The sequence below is a fragment of the Uloborus diversus genome, chromosome 5 (genome assembly GCF_026930045.1).
Source record: "Uloborus diversus isolate 005 chromosome 5, Udiv.v.3.1, whole genome shotgun sequence".
Classification (NCBI taxonomy): Eukaryota; Metazoa; Arthropoda; class Arachnida; order Araneae; family Uloboridae; genus Uloborus; species Uloborus diversus.
This window is the reverse complement of record NC_072735.1, coordinates 108,904,974-108,927,264: the sequence shown is the minus strand read 5'-3', so window position 1 is coordinate 108,927,264 and position 22,291 is coordinate 108,904,974. Positions and strand designations below refer to the sequence as shown.

Genomic DNA, 22,291 nt, shown 5'->3' with positions numbered 1-22,291 from the left:
GTGAACAAATATAAAATAAAGGGACAAATATCATATTTAAAAATTAATTATAAAGAAACACAATGCATCTATTTAATTATCACTGAGCCTGGAACTCATTTTAGTGAACAAATTTCCAGCAGTTGAAAATATTCTTTCTGAATTCCCGTAGGCTATTGGTACTATTAATAATGTGCGAGACACCTCCTGTTGTTGCATGAAAGTCCTTCATCTTCAAATAATTCCGTCTTTAACTTTTGGTTTTAAAAAAAGTCATTCTTGTGAGTGTGGGTGTTGATTTATACTTCAAAAGATTTACTTGCTCTCAAAAATTGACTGTAGTTGCATCATATTTAATTCACAACTTTATAAAATTAAATTTTTTAGTTGAAAGTGTTAAAAAAATTCTAAGATAATGTATCAAAGCATGAATTAAAAATGGCAGTATATATTCAGAAATAGATTTTCATCTTGTTTAAAAGGTACATATAATTAAAAATTCACCTGTTCTCATGAATTATCATCATTTTCTTGTTTAATATTAATCTGAAATAAAGTAAAAGTAATTTTATAGAAATTATAAATATTAGGCAAGTAATAATTAGTTAACCAAATACAAACAAAAATCAAACAGTATTGAATGCTAAAAATTTGTTCAATAATTATTTATCAACTAGAAACAGGGCTGTCCGAAGAGCTGATGTCACCCGGAGCGAAAGTTTCCTGACGCCCGCACTATACACACAGAATCAAGTTAGTTATAACATCAATGCATAATACGCATGAACGCATTATACTTGATTTTTTTACATATTAATGAACAGAACAATCAGAGGGCTATGCATAATACAAATTAAAATGCAAACAATGAATCTGTTTCCAATATTTGTGAAACATTAATACCGCAAAAACTTTTTGAAAAATGGAAATGTTAAAAATCCAAATATTTATCCACTAGATTATCCCACTACATAAAAAACAAACAATTAAAACTGAATTAGTTATTCATATTGATCAAACAAAGAACACGAATAAATAATATGCTGATTATAAATAGAAAATGTATTCATCGAAGTAAAATGCATCAAAATTAAACATCAATCTGGACTCATTGAATGATTCTTTTCAAGAGTTTTTTGGTTTTACTTATACCAACTCAATACCAGCTTCTATATATGTTAAGAACAAAGAAGTCATACCTTAGCATCAAATATTTGTAAGGTTTAGGGAAAAGTCCACAAGAACTCAACAACATCGAAAACCGCTAAGAATTGAGTGTTTGGAGCTTTCGTTTTTGGGTTTCGAAAAATCACTGGCCCTAATATTACAAAATATGGCCTTACAATTGCGTTTCAAGACTTGAGTTTAAGAAAATATTCCTGCAAGGGTCCCCGTACCACCTTTCTTTAATATCACAAGCAATGGGTTTTTTAAACGACACTTAAAAAAATTTAAGTGGAATAGTTTCTGAATGTAAAACATTGCTTAAATTTTTTTTCAGCATAATTTTGAGCAACTTTCCAGGGAAATGCTCCAGATCCTATCATCCATAAAATCTTCGAAGTTTGTCTAAAGTTTCATTTTTGAAACTTCAATTTCGAAAACTGGCAAGGGCGAGAAGGGATTGATTTCAATCTGTTTAAAAAAATAATCGATCGGAAAGAGTCTCTGAGCTCCCTCTCTTACCCTAACGTCAATAAACATAGCCTATAATCACCTTTTTAAGGCTAAAATTGTGTTTTTAAACCTAAAAGTTTCAACATTTTGGTCGGACACCTTCGGACCTTTTTCCTATTCGATCAATAAAAAAAAGTTTTTTGTTCTTTCAATGTCCAAAAACTTTTTTCTGGTTACATCACTGTAAGCAGGGACAGAATTCAAGCAAATCTGGTGGGAACTAGACAAAGGAGAAATACCTTTTGTTTGATTTTAAACCGTTATATTCTGTGAAACTGTATCTGCTTCAATCATACAAAGGAAACGAATGTTTTTGAGACTTGGAAAGAGGAATGTTTTCGTGCCCTAAGAAACAATAGAGAATCATTTCAATAATTCTCTATTTTGTGTTTCTATCACTGTGTATCTACGATACACGAAATGGGGATGCCGCAAGGCGCCCCTAATTTTGTACAACCGGGGCATTTTATACGATGAAGGGAGCCACAAGGGGACCCTCATTTCATCTGAATGTCGTCGCATTCCGTCGAAACAAAGGGCGATTGCCACGCTCCCCCCCCCCCCCCCACCCCGTTTGGACGGCCCTGCTAGAAAACTGGCCGTCAATGTATGACAGGTGTCTACATTCGAACGAAGCAATTGCCTGTTTGGCGACATTTTGATAGTTGAAATTTTAACGCTAACTCCAGTCGATTAACCCAAAAATCCAGTAGATAGCGTTCATTGTTGACCATTTTTCGTTTCTTCAATCCCCTGAAATAACAGTCTTACCAGCAAAACAGTTAAGTTGTTTTGAGGAGTATTTTTCTCATTGTGGGGGGAGGGGGGCGCCCTTGCTCTTAGGGAAATAGGCATCCCTGATGTAAGGATGGCAACTTTGCAATATGATTGTCAACTGGTAAGATTTTGCATAGCTTCCTACTATAATTATTGTTCTAGTCAGCAAGTATATTTTTCAGAATTTTATGGACAGGGTTCCAGTAGATATGGGGCCCAAAAGAAATGAATTTAAGAAATAAACATTATTGTATCTCAAAGGTTGTTTTTTTTTTTTTTTTTTTTTTTTTTTTTTTTTGAGGATGCCATAATTTTCAAAATACTTTCTCAAACTTCAAGAGTAAAGCATCTTTTTTTTTTTAATATTTTTTTCATCACTTTCTCCGAAAAATAAAATCACAATTTGGTTGTTTCAACGGGGAAAAAAATAATGTTTTTTATTACCTATGGCTTTAAACAATAGCATACTGAAATGGAGACCCACTGGGACAGTTGGTTAGAGTGTTGTACTAATACTGCAAAGGTTGTCAAATTGAATTAACGGCCGAAAAATGACATTGCTCATTTTCTTCAGCAGAATTCTGATCTAAATTTCTATAATTATATAATCCAAACTCACTGCGGGGGTTTCTTTTGGGAGGGGCGGGGAGGCTTTTCTATACTGTGAAATCTTGTTACAATGAACTTCAATGCATGCTTTTTGATTTAACAACATCCTTGATTTAACAAAACAATTTCTGGTCCCTTGACAATCGTGAAATTGAGGTTAGACAGTACTTGTTGGCATAAAATTGATTCAAATATGTGACTTTGCGAAAAGTACAGAAAGCTATTTTAGTATATTTAAATGGCTGTCTTTTCAGTAAATCTGACTTTAATGAAGTTTTATGAAGTCAAAAGTGTCCCAAGGTATGACACTCTCCTTTATACAACTCATAACATATTCTAAAATGTACAACAGTCAATTTAACAACCAATAGTCTAATACAAGTGATGCATTGATAAGTAAATATTTAAAATTTCTTACTTCTAAATTTCCATTTTTAGGAGAAAAGCATATATCATTTGAAGAATCACTTAATGAGAAACCATTCACATTAGATACCTCCTCATCAGATGCTGGCTCAATTTTAACAATTGATGAATCAATTATCTGATGATTAGACTGCAAATATTAGAAATTGCAATAATAAAATTATAATTTAATATACATTGTGTCCGAAAAGTCCTTGACACATTGCAAAAACTCATAGAAAATTAACAAATTGTTATGAATGTGTGGTTTGAACCATAATACTTCACAGGTTCACAAATTTTTTTTGTGTTCATTTATGTGGCATTGCTAGCATTGAAGAACTGAAAATGCAAATTACTCAAGTAGGCTTAACTGTGTCTGCAGTCTATGCTGGTTAGAACTTGGGATGGACAGAAATACTGTTTAGATGAGTTTTGAGAAACAAACAGTGAATGCATTCAACTCAAGTAATGCAAGGTATTGCTTTCTGTTTAATAAAATGGTTAATACCTCATATAACATTTGTTTTTCATACTGTGACGGTACAACACCACCTTTAAACACAGTTTGGAAGTTTTTCTCTTCTTTTTTAACCATGCCATAAAAATTCGTGAACCTGTGAAGTATTCATGTGCTAATCACACATTCATATGACAATTTGTTGCTTTTCTATGATTTTTTTAGTGTCAAGGGCTTTTTGTACAATTTGTATTAACACATATAGGTCATTCTTCAAAAAGTGTAACTTTTCTGTCACGCGTCTTTTACACTAAAAACTTTTAAGGAACAATTCATTGAACAATGATTTTTAATTTCATGAAAAATATATCTATTTAAACCTGCCAACAATCTTTTTTAATAGTAATTTTTATTTTAGTATATTTTTGATTCACAATATGTGAATTCTCACCTCCGTGCCATGTCACACACCTTGTGTGACATGTTGCTTAATAACTTGTTTAATTAAAAGCATATACATATTTATTTATTATTCCTTTCACAAGTGTCTCAAATACCAATTGTTTAAGTAGGGGTAAGTGGTATACCTCAGACATATGTGTACGTTGGACCCAGGCTGATTTTAGCTCTGCTTATTAAAATAGTTGAATAGTAAAATGTGTAATTAAAGTATTGCCACTAGAGGTCTCAGTGCATACCTTTCTGTTTTGTTGGAAGCTCATCTGATTGAAGTATTATTGAAAAAAGTAATCCACCATTCAAAAGTAAGTTTTTCTAGATACATTAATGTGTTTTTATTATGAAATATATATTGTGTATTCTGAAATGAAGGCCATGCATTTTATAGTCCTGTTCTAGATATAACATTATGTGCTTGAAACAAAGTTAGACCTAACTGTAACATAATGGTCAGCTACTTTGTTTTTTATAACCAAGTGGTGTACCTTGAACTGGTTACTTTTAGTAGGTAACACATTAGTGTAACAATGAAAAAAAAAGTCGAGATTGTAAAACATTTGCGTTCAAAAGTTATGTTTTCTGGAGAATGACCCTTATATATATATATATATATATATATATATATAGAGAGAGAGAGAGAGAGAAATAGAAAGGCAATTGCAAATTTTCAATAAAAACTTGGTGGTACATTGAAATTTTTAACAGTGTATTTTTTTAATAATATGATAAATTTTTTAACTCAAATATTCCCCAATGGGAACATGAAACAAAAAATTATTTTAAAAAGTTTTGCCTATGAGGGTTTTTTTTTCCCCCAATTCTATTTTAAAGTAGACTTATTTTTTCAAAAGAGAAATTACTTCCCTTTCATAATAACTAATTCCAAAAAATTTGTAAAAGCAGGTAGTTTTTATCAATTTTCAAGAAGATTTTTAAAAAAATTACTAAAAAAATTTAAAAAGTCTTATGTTTATAAAATTTCTGAGCAATAACAAATAGGGATCATGTTGGTGCACAAACAGGATTTAAAAAATATGCATTGAAAATGTGCTATCAAACTTTTATCTTCCCAGTCAGTATCTTTAGCTCAATTCAGAATACAAAATCAGGCAGTTTTTACTGCTTTATTAGTTTTTGTGCAAAGTAAGAGTCTCGCAACTGCTATGAACCATGATGACACATGTAAAAGAAAATTTGATGATAGTTCAGTCTTCAATTCTGCACCTTTTCTATCAAAACTCATAGTAAACTATAATTTTGCTATTAAAAAATACACATAAAATAGTTGAAAACTGATTCACATTCAATTAAATTCCCTTCATCAGAACAAATTTTACGGTTTTGATGTTATCTATTTGTAACATTTTTCGAGCATTAATTTTAATTGTTTAAACTATCATATAAGTATAAATAAAAAAAGTCCCAATTCTCGGCTTTGATTTAAGTCCCAATTGGATTATGCACAAAAGTTTATATTGTACTTTTGTACATTTTTTAAATCCAGTCAGTTTTTTCCAGTATTTGCCACTGCACGGCAAAATGAACAAACCTAAAAACTACAAGTACATGCTACCCAGGAAAAGCAGTACAAATCTTTGTTTTCTGAAACTTTAGATTTTTTTCTTTAAAAATTTTATTTATTAATTCAATTTTAAGTTTTTTCAGGGATTCAGACGCAAATTAGGTCTTCTTTGTGGCCTCTTCACAAAATTTCATACTTTACTTTAAAATTAGACCTTTCCCGAAGTTTCATTCGTAAAAACAGTCACCACTTTTGAATTCAACCAATTCGTATGAAAGCAAAACATCAGAAAAAAGCCCTTCATGCTTCCAAGTCATCCCAGTACAGTCCTTTAGGCAAAAGGAATTTTGAATAAGTTTTGTGATAGCTAAACATATTGTATAAGATATGACAGATCCATTTTTCCAAAAAATATTTTTCAGAGAACTGGATGTATAAGAAAATATTTATAAGAGAGCCTAAAAATAGTTCTTTTTCACTAGTTTAAAAAATGTTTACTTATTTTATTTTATTTATTTGAGTGACAAAATGAGGACTTAAAAATAAGAACTTGGATGGACCCCAGGTCATTTATTTATTTGCCATTACTAAGAAATATTCAGCAGCCTTTCTCAAGAATTTGCAGCGCATGTGTCATAGCATCGCACTGTCTCTGCTAACTGGATTTTGAATCAAATGAACTAGGATTAATAACAGTGCCAATATTTGAAAATTCAAGCTACTTATTTGTAATATTAAGCTGATTTGGCAATCAATTGAAGTGCTCATGTGCTGCTGATGTTGAGACTGGATTCACTGTTCTTATAACAGGAAAAAAAACATACAATTTAATACGACATGTGTGAAATATAGAACACAAAACAAAACCATTTTACAAAAAATATTTTCTGCCTAGTCAACTATGCGTAGTAAATCAGTATGACATCAACAAGGATGATGTCGTAAAATTGGGTTGCAAGGTCCAAATTTGGAAACTCTTGTAAAAAGACAATGTACAATCACATAATCAAATTTTTTATTCATTCCCTACAATACTTACAATCGATTCTGGAGATCCTTCTAAATGATTTTGAACTAAGCTGCAAATATTTGGATCCAAAGAAACTTGAAGACTTTCATAAGGTGATAGCTGAAATACAATTATTAAATAATTTGAAAATGCATTTCTAATTAATTTACAATGCTTGTAGAGGAATTGAAATCTGGTGCATAGTGAAATAGTTAAGATAAATTATATTTTTTTAAAATGAACAAATAGAAATTCAATATGGAAATTACAGTACCTAAACAGATAACAATATACAGCAGAACCTCGATATCTCGACACTCCAAGGGAAAACGAAAACATGTCGAGTTAAGCAGGTGCCAACATACCCAAAGTTCCATTATTTCAATTCCTAAAGAGCTTTCTGTATCACTTAATTAATAGTGCTTACTATTCTCGCTAAAAAAAATCAATTCCAGAAAATTATTTTTATTTTATTTTTTGTTTTTTCTTGAAAATTACATAATAAAATAAATAGTAATTTAAAACCTCATGAGGAAATAAATCCATAATTTTTATGAAGAGATAAGCACCCCTTATCAGTCAGGTCTATTAAAGATAAAGCCTTGCTCACCAAGTATTTGACAAATATGTATTGTGGTGCCGCATTCCCTAGGAAATCCCCTTGATATATTTCTCCAACCCCTTCTTATCCTTAGGATTGCACTAACAATGCAGAATGGTCAGTGCCGTATTTGGAAGCGTGGAGGCCCCGGGGCAACGAAGGAGTGGAGGCCCCTAATCAGGGTTCAAAAAGATCATCATATTCTCGAAAATATCCGATACTTTGACATACATCCGAATATTTTGATATATATGTGTATATCCAATATTTTCGACCCGTGAAAGGAAGGATATTTTGTAAAAAAATTTTGTGGGGGCCCCTTTGTTGTGGAGGCCCCCGGGGCAGTAGCCCCACCTACCCTCCCTTAAATCCGGCTCTGAGAATGATGTGGCAGATTCCACAGATATAAGGGTTAATTTTCTAAAAGAGCTCTTTTCCTCAAAAGAATCGAGTGACTGACCAAGAAACCGTAGCTTAAATTCTCAGAAATGTTCAATCTGAAAGAATGATCGTAGCAAAAAGTGAACTAGAATAGCAACTGGATGTCGACTTAGAGAAGTTCCAGCAAATGTGTCTCAAGTTAGAGAAGTTTTCCCCATTGAAGTTAGCATTGGGTCAAACATAGCATTGGGTGAAAAAATAGATATTAACTTACATCGGTAGTCAAACTTTCTATGTGTCCAGTTCCGAAGTTTAACTGTATTTTATTTTAAAAAAACTTGCATTAAATTCCAAGCAATATACTGACCTATTGAAATGCTATTTTTAAATTTTGGCACTAATTTTGTATCTTCAAACAAAAGTGGAAAATCTTCACTCATATTAGAAAGAACATATTTTTTCCTATCAAAATACTGCAAAACATCAAAATAGTTTTTTTTTTTTTTTTTGTAATGGTGCCCTTTCAGATAAGGAAGCAGCTTGAAATTCTGTCAGTTGAAATGAATTGCCATGTTTGCGCTGAAATTGATGAAAATTTTAATACACTAGAAGATTGAAAGTTCAGGAACTTATACTTTTGGAACTTTATACATAACGATCTAGTATTTTTTGAGTTTAAACCAGAGCTGTATCCAGAGAGGGGGGGAAATAAGGGGGCCGTATCCAGAGCCCCCCCCCCCAAACTCAAAATGTTTTGTACCGTAAAACAGAATTTTTTTTTTTTTTTTTTTGATGTCAGAAAAGGAAAGTAACAAAGTTTTTTATTCTTAAATTTGCAACTATTAAAGGAGTGAAAATTTGATGAAATACAGAAAAAGCAATTCTAGTTCTCATTGCATACTTGAAATTTAGACCCTCAATTAGGACTTCCTGCTCTCTTTCCCAATTCAATTCAGGGCTGTCCAGGGCCAAGGCAGGCAGGCCCCTTGTCAGTTTGGTAGACTTGCCCTCCTCCAGGAGCATGCACAGAAATTTTGGGACCCGTCACAAATGACTTTTTCAGGTCGCCCTTCATATTGTTTACCCCTATTTTCACCCCTAGTTTTAAAAATATTGAGCCCCCCTTCAGGCTCTGGCCTGGGCCAACAAGTGTCCCTTCTTCTCCCTGCCCTCCTCCCCCCCTAAAACTCTTATAAACTTACACTGCGCTGATTTTGAGCCGGGGACTCTCCAAGGGCCAGGCCCCTAATTTCTGATTAGGTTAGTATCTGGTTACCAAGATGTGCCAGATTCAGCTCCTTGATACATCCTGAGTAAAAAATGTAAAAATCATGATTCTCACATTTTTGTAGCATAATTTTCAAGATAAATTTTTGTGACTGATATGTTCCATGTCTTGCCATTTATTTAATACCGAATTCAGTATTTTGGAAGTTCTTTTGCTATTACTTGTTTTTATGTTACTTTTACTGTTTCTTAATTTCTTCGTTAATTCCTTAAGCATGAGAAAAAAATAACACTTACTCTACTCTATTTCATTTTCTGCACTACTTGTGATTGAAAAAAAAAATTGTTTGCTTTGAGAAATATTTCATTACATTTAGTTTTATCTTAAAACGGGTGTGTCTTGCAAAGTTATAATCATTTTGTAAGACAGTGCAATCAACTTCTGAAGACTGCAAATAAAGTACTTTAAATAATTTCAACTGTTCTAGAGTCTTTGAAAATTATTTAAGTACTTGAAATTCCTTGAAAAGTTCTTCAATTTTGTCTCTTATAAAGAAAATAATGTATGAATTCTTCAAATGGCCAAAATATTACTCTTTCGTTCTTATTTTCTGAATTTGTATGCCATTTCTTTTAAACCATTTTAACTGTACGGCATTTGATGAAAAAGGGGGGGGGGGGATGTTCAGGGCCGGATTACCAAATAGGCAACTTAGGCGGGAGCCTAAGGGCCCCGAGACTTTCAAGGGGCCCCAAGCGATTTTAAAGTTAAAAAAAGTTCTTTTTCTAAATTCCAACAAAAAATGTTTTAGGCCCCAACTGTTTTTTTTTTTCTCTTTCTTTCCCAACCCTCTTTTACCATTGCTATTGCTGTCAAACGGCTTAACACCCCAGGATCCTCAAGACTCATGAGTACACAAGTGGTCAGCCTTTTGATCTAGGCCGCCGGAGTCGGTTTCCTGGAATCAATGAGAAGAGATAAGAACTGGCATTTGGGAGCGGATGGTCGTGTGAAAAAAAAATCGACAAAAGAAAAATGCAGGTGTAAAATTAGGAGTAGTAATTGAACTTTATGACTTGGATCATTATGTAGTTAGATTGCTTTAGTTCCCCATCCTGGAAAATTGAATGCACTGGAAACACTTCCGATGTGGTCTTAACTACCGGATATTGGTCATAAAACTATTCCACGAGGAATTTTTTCCATTCTGCAACCTAAACTGCATTATAGTAAGATATAGTAACTTTACTTGCACGCAAGCAAACTATTTTTTATTGTGGCGAGTAAAAGAAAGATACATTGGGACAAAATGCTAAAAAGATAAAACAGAAAAGGTAGGATAATTTGTATGTAATGCAGTCAATGCTCTTTAGATCGAACTTCCATTACTACAATCCTTCCGTTACAACGACCAATGCATGAAGTCCTGTTTGCTAATCCATAGATGTAATGTTATTTTAACGTCCGTTAGAAGTTCAAACTGAACCGCTCAGTTCAAGTATAACGTCCAAAATTAAGTTCGGACTATTTTGTGATTTTCAAGACTATCAATTAGAAAACTGATAATTAACAATTTTATATTCCTAAATTCTAAAGAGCAAATGTTTCGATTGAACGGAGTTACTTGATGATGAAGTGTTCAAAGAGTTGATGTGAATTGCACACAGTGTCAACAGTATGAAGTAATATTTTTTATTTATTTATTTTTTTTTTTTTATTGTTGAAAAAGTGAAAAAACGGAAAGCAGCTACAATGTCTCAAAAAAGAATTAACTATGGTTTGAAAACAATTTCATACAAAGCGGAAGGAAACCATGGTCTCTAAGTTACAAATTTCTGTCAATTATTTTCAGTGTACATTTCGCTAAATGTATTCGAACAAATGTGAGATAGTATTCAAACCTAAAATTAAAAAATAGTTTTAAGTGCAATCATTTATCATTTTGTTAGTTTATTGGTTCTCTTTTAAAATGAAGTATAATAAGTAAAAGTTACTCCAGTAATTCTAAAGATATGGCTAAACATTTTCTCTGTGTCTTGTAGTACATTTACGTTATAGTGACTTCTCGTAACAACTTCCAATTTTGTTTGGACGACTAGAGTTGCTATAACGAACATCGACCGTATTTTCAAAGTAAATTTTTTACTTATTCCTCCTCCAAAATAAATTTAAGTACTATTTTTTACTTATTCCTCCCTCTCCCCTTCCCCTCAAGTTATTTTCCTTTTCAAGTTTGAGTCCTCACGTTTTCTTTTCTCTCACAAGCTGAGAATTACTTTTTTTCTCCTTTTAAATGTCGCTTCGTTTAGGTGAAATAATGGAAAAAGAAGTAGAAGTAATTAAACATAGAGCATTCATCAAAATTTTTTACGACTTAAATTCAAATTGTGCTTTTCGCAACAGCGAATTGCAATAGGATCCTACATGTTGTATTTTTTGTTTCTACAAATGGAATGCAAATGGTTAAGAAATTTTGCACCCGTCATAAACGGATGGTTTTCTAGAATAGGTAATACAAGGCATATCCATTAAAAAACTGATGGTTAGGATTCGGTAATAAAGATAAAGAGTTTATGGCTGATATCCACTAGAATACTTATCATAAAGATTAATTACAGCGTATAACGTTATGTATTTTACTTCTTATCAATCTTAAATGATGGGAATCAGTAATTTGGATATTTTGTATTTAGATGAAGTTTTGTTTTTTAAGCTCATCTGTAATGGCGTTTTTCCTGAACGAAACGTAATTTTACACCCTTGCCCCTTTTCAAAGTTAAATCTGCTTAAGTTAGGCCTTGAATGAACGCAAACAATTTTCAACGAAGACGACAAAAATTTATCCTCTTAATAAATATTAAAAACAACGAGTTAGCTTATTCTCGTGGCAATCTGAAAAATCAGAGCAACATCAGCTTTGGTCAAGTGAGGATAATAAGTAATTCGTGATTGTTCAAAAAAAAAAAGCTAAAACATGAAGTCATACTTTGAACAAAATCATTTTGCTTAATTATTTGGAGTTTGAAATCTACCACATGTGTTTTGTCCGCCCTTAACAATTATCCACAGTTTTGGGAATAAAATTTACATTTTTTTTCCTTCGGCTCTGTTAAAAAAAAGTGTCTGAACATCTTTCTTTCCCCAGAAGTAAAGTTAAAAATGGAGGAACCCAGCAAGATACTATTTATTTACATTTACCTTATACACGGAAAAGGGAGGGGTTCTAAAAAATTATCCATCCCCGAAGGGCAAATAAATGGGGGTGGGGCAAAATGTATATAAATGAGTAAAATAAAATAATTGAGGAAACCTATCTCTATTACTGACTTTCTTTTTTTCGACAATGACCTTTATTTTCTGCGCAATTTTTGAATTTCATAAAATGCGGAAAAAAGTGCAAGATCTTTTCATATGGTATTTTAAAAGGTTTGTTCAACAAAATCACACTCAATGAATAAAGACTTTTCTTTAAAATGTACAAAATGTGTGTGTACCAAAGAATTACATATTTTAATTATATATTAAAGGAAGACTATTGTAATCCAGCAATATTTCCACCACTATAGCGAAGTGATAAGATAAAATTTTTCAAAAATCTCCTTACACAAGAAATACTTATATTACTGTAAATGCTAAGCTTTGACAGATTGATTCAACCGTTCATTCTTCATTAAATTTATCAAGCATAGTTTTACATATTTAGCTGCAGAAGGGTGAGATATATTACAGAACTATGCTTGGCAACTAAGTTTTACTTAAATGAAAAGAAAAACTATTATTTACTTCTTTATTTTTTCCCCCCAATTGCTAAAGTTCTCTAAAACCTTCCCCTAGGGCTCAGCCTTGACCTGTTACTATTGAAAAAGTTCAAAATTGCGGAGGTTTTTTTTTTTTTTGTTAGTATTTCAGCTTTAAAAAATTGCTGAGGTAGAGGTCCCCGCAATCTATCAATTGCCCTAACGTTACGAAAAAAGGCCGAAACATCACAGAGGACCGCATAAAATTACAATTTTTGAACTGTAATTTCAAAAAAATTTCGGGGAAGCACACCCGTACTCCCTGTTTGAAAGGAAATTTTACATGGACTTCCAAGTTTGCACATTGCAAAGCCTCTTTTTAAAGATATATAAAGTTATTCCGTTGTGATTTGTGGGCTCATATTTCCCTCATGATCTCCCTATTTTAGTTTATTTAGACTTGTTATTAGGAAATACTGAAATGCATACGTGAGGGGGCCCCCTCACTTTCATTGCCTATGGGCCTCCAAATCCTTAATCCGGCCCTGGGGATGTTGGAGAAGTGATCAAAAACAAACTACACTAAAAGTCGATATGAGCAAATGATGATGTGCTTCTCTTTTCTCCTTTCTTGTTTTTCCTCTCTGTCGATAAAAATTTCAACGATTTGTCAAACAAGCAATTTTTATTTTGATTGATCTTGATTTGCAAAAGACAGCATAACTTTTAAAAGACTTTGTTTGCCTATTTTTCTTTACATTTTTGTAGCCTCAATTATCCCATATAAAGCCTCAAAATACAGATTTTTATACCTTTTTTTCAAAAAATTTCCCGGGAACAAAAAATGTCCCTCCCCCCCAGACCCAGGGCCGTCCGAAGAGCTGACCGCGCATGGGGCGAAAGTTTCCTGCCCCCCCTCCCAATACACACAGAAAGATCAAGTTAGTTATAACATCAGTGCATAATACATACTTGATTTTTTTTACATATTAATGAACAGAACATTCAGAGGGCTATGCATAATACAAATTAAAACACAAGCAATGAATCTGTTTCTAATATTTGTAAAACATTAATGCCCCAAAAACTTTTCAAAAAATGGAAATGTTAAAATTCCAAATATTTATCTAGTAAAATATCCCACTAGATAAAAAACAAACAATGAAAACTGAATTGTTTATTTATATTAATCAAACTGAGAATACGAATACAATACAACCGCTACTAAGGGACACCTCCGAATAAGGGACATCTCTATTTGAGGGACATTTGTTCTGGTGAAGAAAGTCCCTGGGTGAAGGAAGTCCCTTTTTTTGAATACGGACTTCCATGTATTTACCTTTAATCATAGGCGGATTTAAAACTGAATTCCTGGGGGGGGGGGGGGGCAGGATTTTTTTTTTTTTTGAGCAATATGAAATGTAATCAAGGCTGGATTTATATAGACTTAATGTTGCCCTTAGCTTCTTCAGCTTTTTAGTATATTTTGTAGACCCGAACAACTTTTCTGTCGGTGGCAAAAAATGCCTAAGTGCCCCTACCCCCCCACTATGCTTTATATATATGGTACATGAAGGGAAATGGTTTTCCTTTTAAGTAGGGAATATACCCAATTAGGTATACCAAATAGAATATACCCAATTTTAGGGGGTCCGGGGGTTTCTCCCCCATAGGAATTTTTGTATAATAGATTTAAAATTCTGCATTTTGAAGCCTTATAAGGGGTAATTCGAACCACGAAGATCACTGAAAAAAATAGCAAAATACAGTTGGTTCTCTGTTTAACGACTTTCAAGGGACCACAAAAAATCGTTCTTAAGTAGAAAGCGTCCTTAAATAGAATGCTTTTAACATTTAATGGATCATCTGGGACCGTGAAAAGCCGTCGTTAAATAGAGAAAGTCGTTAAATAGAGCATCGTTAAACAGAGAGCCAACTGTACTCTTTTGCCAATTACGATAATACACAATAAAAATTGTTTTCGGGTGGACAAATCAGTGGCAGCAGTCGTCAGAGAGAAAAAGCGAAGGAGAAGATAAGATTATGCTTTGTTATTTGCTTACATCGGGCTGTTGGTTGAATTCAATTAATTTTTGGTCACACCTTTAACTCACCCACAAATACAACAATAGCGCCGTTCACATGACGCTTTTCGACCCAGGAAAAACCCTGTTTTCGACCGCAAGCCTGTTATTTGCTGGGGAAATGCTGGAATTTTTTTCCTCCTGCTTGGGGGTAGGAGAAAAGCCGGGTTGTTACCCAGAATGCACTGCGCCAACTGTGACGGTTTACTTCCTCCATTTAGGATTTGCGCAAAGGATGCTGGGTAAATCCACTCTCTGGGATAAACCAGCTTTTCACATGTGAATGAGGAATTTTTCGATCCGGGTTTTTGCAGGGCCGGAGCGAGAAAATGCGAGGTAGAAAAACGTCATGTGAACGGCCCTATTGAATTAAATACAAAATGATCAATAGTAAAAAATGCTTTCAAAAAAAATGGTGTACAGATTTAGAAAATAGATAACAGGAGAGTAACATGCTGCCCATTTGGACAATTCATAATTGATACACTTGATAAGAAATTAAATTAAAGCACCCTTTTGCTTAGGAATTTCAAAGACTCATTTAATCCGTTTCAAGGACTCGAGAACAATTAAAATTAGTTAATTACAAGCAGTGCAGGAAAACGGAAAGAAATAGAGGTGGTGTTTCTTTTTCCCCGTGCTGAACAAATTAACAATATGCAGAAGAAGTAAGATAGAAGCAAGCAATACAAAACAATTTCCAAAATACTGCACTGCATTTGCGATTAAATAAACAGCAAGATGTGAAACATATGAGTCACAAAAATTTGTTTTAAGTAATATGTTACAAAAATGTGATAACCATAATTTTTACATTTTTGATGCAGGATAAGGCAAGGAACTGAATTTAACATAATTTGGCATTTATTCCTCTACTATCTATCCCCTCTCATTTGTTATAAATGTTTAAATTTATGGTTTGTATCCGAACTTTTCCAAATTTTTCAAGGTTTTCAAACACTTTAAAATGAAATTTATTTTTTCTAGTCTTCCCCCTCCCCTCGATTTTTTTTTTTTTTTTTTTTGGTAAGGAACAAATCATGAAATTTTCTGGAGTTGGTGGTCTTCAACAAAGCGGGTGTCCTAAGCTATATAACTTCTTTAGTTTATAGGCAATTCCGCTTTTTTAAAATCTTTGTTTCAGTTTTTAATTTGCTGAAATAATCCTCGATTATTTTAAGTATTAAAGCTAAATACATAGCTTGTTCAGTCGATCTTTTCACTTATATACTTGCTCTAATAGCTTTCAGTTCAAAGTAGTCGTTTTCAACACATTTCAGCATCCCAGTGACTGCTTTACTACATGTAATATATTGTACGGTGCTCCCCCCCCCCCAGAAAATGACAGTTGCTATTCTCATCATTTTCGCTTCTGAACTATTCAAAAAAGAAAAAAAATCACGATTTTTTTTAAAGATTTTGGTAGGTTTATTGTTACTATGTATAAAGTCCTCCCAAGACTGGGGAGGGGGGCATTGCCCCCCTTCGCCCCCCCCCCCCCATATATTCACCCATGCCTCTAATTAAGGGACACCCTGTTTAAGGGACAGTCAGAAAACAAAACACAAAAAAATGCAAGAAATAATGTATAAGCACATAAGAAATAGTGAACTTACTGGAATTCAAGTTTCACTTTTCATCTAAAAATTAACTGAGGTAAGTTTGACATAAACATATGTGAAGGAAACAAGTAATGTATTGTGAAAAAAAACTTGCCAAAATTAACATGCATAATTTGCCCTCTCAACAATTTATTCAGGTTCAGGGCCAACGAAGAGTGCACAGCAACTAATTAGCTCTATATATAAAACTTAAAAAATTTGAACATTAATTGTAATTCACATAATATTATATTGTAAATTACATAACATAAAGCAAATACATGTAATGAATTACTTCAAAATTATTTCTGTATGCTACAAAATTTTGCCATTACAATTTTTTTAATTAAATTTTAATTAATAAAATAATATGAACTTAGAATTTGAATAATTATGAATTTTATTTAACATAATGAGACATTTTCAGTACTTAATCTTAAGTGCTAATAGTTAATGTTTATTGTGATATTATACTACTAAGTTCACAGCCCCATGCAACAATTCATCCACCTCCAAATAAGGGACATCTCTATTTAAGGGACAAAATGTCTGGTCCCCTTAATGTCCCTTATTGAGAGGTCCTACTCAGGGTTGGCAAGGTTTTGGACACTACGGTAAAAACCAGGGTAAAAACCCTGGTTTTTACTGTCTTGTCCAAAACCCTTATGTCCAAAACTGTCCGAAAGTGTCCAAAACTATATTTTTTAGAAAAATTTCATTATGTGAGGAAGCATCAAAAACAGAATAAAATGTATTGAAGTAATTTTTTATATTGAACATTTATTCAATGGAGAACAATCAATTAATTTATGCAGCTGATTTGAATCTAGTTACATAGAAGATTCTTGATCAAAATTTCAATTTCTTCGCATTAGTTTTTTTTTTTTTTTTTTTTTTTTTTTTTTTTTTTTTTTGATAATAGCAACCAAATTTCCCTATGTGTATGCATGTGTGCAAATTAAAGCAGGGCTGGCAAGTTTTTTATCATCCTGTTCAAAGCCCTTGTGTCCGAAAGTGTCCAAAACTATTTCTTGAGAAACTATATTTTGTGAGAAAATATCGAAAACAGAACAAAATGTGTAAAAAAAAAATTTTTTTTTTTGACTATTTAATATATTTATTCAATGTGAACATTCAAGTATAAATATATATGTAGTTTATTTATGCAGCTGATTTTAATCTAATTATGTGGAAATTAAATTCTCCATTAAAAATTTCAATTTGTGTGCAGGAGTTTTTTTTTTTTTTTTTTTTTTTTTCCATAAACCAAATTTTTCGACATGTATGAACGTGTGCAAAAGAAAGTGTTCAAAAACACAATGCAATAAATGACATAAATGCAATAAGTTACAATTTTTTGTTTCAGAATTTATTGAAAACATGTGATCTAAAAAAAGAGAATAACACAAGTTTTACAATATAAGTGTTTAATCATCAATTTCTTGTTCTTCAATCTATGATTTAAAAAAAAAATTTCGTTAAAACATCATGTAAAACTTATTTGCAAAAATCATTTTAAAAATTAAGCTTTTTTTTTCTCACCTAAATATTGCACACATTTAATAACATTCCTTTCAATTATAAATGGAATTGAAATTAGTTGTCTTGGTAGTGTTGTGAATTTCCTCTCATAACTCTACCAACTGTTACATAAGGAAGTTTTTATGCAGTAGTTTTATTGCCAATTTTTTCAAGTAAAGTATTTTTAAAATGACATTTTAGAAAAAAATATTGTATAAACTCATTAATTAAACCTTGGTTATGTCTATATTTATTCATTATGAATACTGCAGTCAATATGACTTGATTACATTACACCCCTTTAACTTTATCATAGTTTTGGACAGTTTAAGACAGTTTCGGACACTTTTGGACAGTTTTAGACGGTAAAAAACCACCTGTCCTGTCCTAAACTAGTTTTGGACAGTCCAAAACCCAACCCTGGTTCTACTGTAAATAATTTGCTGATTATAAATAGAAAATGTATTTATCGAGAAGTAAATTACATCAAAATTAAATTTCGACCTGGATTCATCCAAAATGATTCTTTTCAAGCGTTTTTTGGTTTTACTTGTGCAAATTTAATACCAGTATTCATAAATGTTACAAAGATGAAATTATTCTTTTGCATCAAATATTTAAGTTTTAGGGAGAAGCCCACAAATACTCCACAACATCGAAAAATCGCTCAGAATTGCATTTTGGAGCTCTAATTTCGAAAAATCACGTGTACTAATATTACAAAATATGGCCTTACAAATTGTTTTAAGACTTGAGTTTACGAAAATATTCCTGCAAGAGTCCCCACGCCGACTTTCTTTAATATCACAAGCAATGGGTTTTTTAAACAACATTTACAAAAAATTTAAGTGAAATAGACTCTGAGAGTAAAACATTGCTTAAAAATTTTTTGAACCATAATTTTGAACAATTTTCCTGGGAAATGCTACAGATCCCCCTATTTATAAAATCTTCAAAGTTTTTCTAAATTTGCGCTTTTGAAACTTCAATTTTGAAAACTTGCAGGGGGAGAAGGAATTGATTTCAATCTATTTTAAAAAATAATCGATCGGAAACAGTATCTGAGCTACCTCCCTTACCGTAACGTCAATAAACATGGCCTGTAATCGTGTTTGATTCTAAATATTTATAATCTCAGAAATTGTATCTGCTTCAATGATACAAAGGAAAGGAATGTTTTGAAGAAAGAGAAAGGAATATTTTCGTGCCCTAGGACAAAATAGAGAATCATTGCAATGATTCTCTATTTTGTATGTCTATGACTGTGTATCTATGATATAATGAGTAGGCACTGCGCCGTAAGGCGTCCTAATTTTATACAACCGAGGCATTTTATCCGATGAGGGGCTCCACAAGGCGCCCCTCATTAGGTGTGAATGTGATCTTGTTCTGTCGAAAAGAGGGGCGCCCTGCGGTGTCCCCTCATTTTGTGGAGGTTTGGGCAATTGCCCCGCTCAGCCCCCCTTCGGACGGCCCTGCATAGACCCCCTGAAATTATGTATGTTCTACATCCGACTTAAAGGGACTCTTCTGTTATCCTTACCCCTACAAGGTGAATAAAAAAATAATAAGAAATAAAAATAAAAATAACAACAGTGGAATCATTAAAAATCGAGACAAAAAACATCTTATGTTAAATATTTGTGTATGTGTATCTATATGTAAATATGTGTGTGTGTGCATGTTAGAGCAATGTGCAAATCCGGGCTCCTCCCGAAAAAAATTCTGGTTACGGCCTTGGTTTAAACTAGTATTTCTTGAAACTAATGCAAACAACAATGCTTACATATTCTATTAAATAAAAAATAAGAAACTTATAACAAACATAACTTCTGACTTAATTATTAAAAGCTGGTCATCATTAAAATAAGATATTGCAAAAAAGCAAGTACTGAAAAAGATTTCATACATACTTTGGAGTCACATTGCTGGTTAATAATGCTTAATAAATCCTCTTCCTTCTGGGAATTTTTCAACGATGCAGTATCAATACCAGATGGAAGTTTTGAAGTGTCTACAGGTCGACCAAAAAAACACTCGTAAGGGCTTTTTTCGTTATTTCCAACAACTTTGGTATTTTTTCTAAGCTGGGTAAATTTCAAACCATGACTCCATCTGTTTGAGTTATTTTCAGACATCCAAGTGTTCAAAAGAGAGTTTATTTCTGAAATACAATTTTCTGCTACTTCTTGCAATTCTTGATACCTCTCGGATGCATAAACCAAAACAATATCTGGCCATGCTTGTTTCACTTCTTGAACAATCACAGATAGAAACTGATCATCAAAACTGCTATGCAAAATTTGAGGTGGACCAAGGAGGGAAAACACAGTAAGCAAGTGGGAAACTATTTCCCCTGAACATTTACACCTGACTGGCTGTAGAACGCTGAAACATGTCTGGAGATCAATATAAATGAAAACAAATTTAAAGTCACCATCAGGATTTGTGCTGTAATTAATGAGATCAATATAACCTCTCGTAAAACTACATAATGTTCCGAAACTCCCACTTTCATTCAGGTCTATGTTCTTCCCAACAATAGAATTAGTAATTATAGTCAATCTCTCAGAGTTATCACTTTCATTGTTAATGCTATTTATAGGACTATCACAAGTATTATTATTATGCACTGCTTGCGGATTCACGCATTTTGAACCGGGCCTACGAGGAAAATCCCGCTTTCTCGGTCTACATATTTTGCAATATGAAAGAAATAGTTCTACAGTGTCCCTTGTAATGTTAACAATTCCTTTATTTTGAATATTGCGCACAATTCTATCTCTACCACCATGTTTAATAGACTTATGAACTTCATCGATGTATTTATATATTTCTTCCAATGCAACATAGAACTTTATTTTTGAAGCAGAACCGCCTTGCACATGATCGGTTAATACACTGTTTTCAGATCTAGTTGATAACCTTTCTCTTCCTTCCACATTTACTACAATAAACTTTCTCAGCAAATAATATTCACCTGGTGTATTACAAGGGGGATTTTCTTCCACAGTTTTTATTTTTTCGATAATATCATGATATTTAGTTAAAGGATAGACGTTTCTGATTTTTCCAGCCTTAAAGCGCTTCCACAATGCTTCATTAAACTCATTGACAGGAACATAAACATCCATTCTAAAGTAAACAAAATTATTCCATCTATAGTTCTCATTCCAACGTCCAAAAACTAAAAATTTACGAAATCAACAACATTAAAGACCCTGGAACGCTACGGTGACAGTTTAAGTTAGGTATGAAACCCAAACGCGTGTTGAGGACTTCGATGTCCCAGTTGTTCGTCCCTCCAATACATACCATATAGATTTTTATTCCATGTAACTCCGTACATGGGACGAAAAATGTTATATCAAACACAAGCACAGAGAAATTTTACCATAGCGAAGCGGGAAAGGACATACTGTATTAGCAATTGCCGAAGTTGGTGTTTTTAGAGTCCCTAAGGACTCTAGTTTGACCATTCGGCAAACCCATGTAAAAAAAAGGATACGTAAATTTAAATTTTTGAAATCTTGAATTCAAATTATGTTTTTTGTAAACACGAGTGTGTGTAAATAATTGTATGGGGTTGGGGGTTCAATTAATATCGTTAGGATTATTAAACTTTTTACAAAACATTTGTGTAAGTATTTACTTTTAACGCATTAATAAGGGTTGTCAAAAATTCCACTTAGCACCTGTTCTGTTCCCGTTGATATACCTGTAGAGCAACTTTTTAAATTCCGACTTGTTACGAGAAACATGCACGATAATGCCGTTTATGTCTGAACTACATGAAACAAATATTCGGTACTAAACCCCAACATTTGAAAGCTGAAATATTTATTCGATTCCCTGCATTATTTTTTTTTTTAGTTAGAGCTTTCACAAAAAAAAAAGTGTTCACCCATCAAATCAAGGACGGGTCCAGCTTCTGGGTTTATGGAGTAGGTCATTTCCGGAAGGGGGAGAGGTCATAAGTTTAATTTTTCAGCAAAAATGAGAGGTTAGGGGCAAATTTTTCAAAATAGAGGTTCCCCAAACCCAATTTTAGGCTGTCTTTGGTCACTTAGGGGAGGAGGGTCATGACCTAATCTGGATCCGCGCCTGCATCATATACCATATTCCAGAGGAGTTTTGATCTCATTGAGTAGAGGTGCAAGATCGCCCGGGGAGGGCGGCACCCGTATACATGAACTGAACAGGCATTTGACAAAATGACCAATATTTATAACATGAATAGC

General features: G+C 32.9%; 1 protein-coding gene across 1 annotated transcript; it reads right to left on the bottom strand.

The window, feature by feature from the left end:
* Window positions 1-648: 648 nt before the first annotated feature.
* On the bottom strand, window positions 649-21,184 carry LOC129223071 (KRAB-A domain-containing protein 2-like). The gene is made up of 4 exons (XM_054857637.1): window positions 19,964-21,184; window positions 6,928-7,017; window positions 3,461-3,598; window positions 649-714 (listed from the first exon to the last, which is right to left on the bottom strand). Exons 1-4 carry the CDS (start codon window positions 21,182-21,184, stop codon window positions 649-651), a joined length of 1,515 nt encoding a protein of 504 aa, XP_054713612.1.
* Between the last annotated feature and the right edge of the window lie 1,107 nt (window positions 21,185-22,291).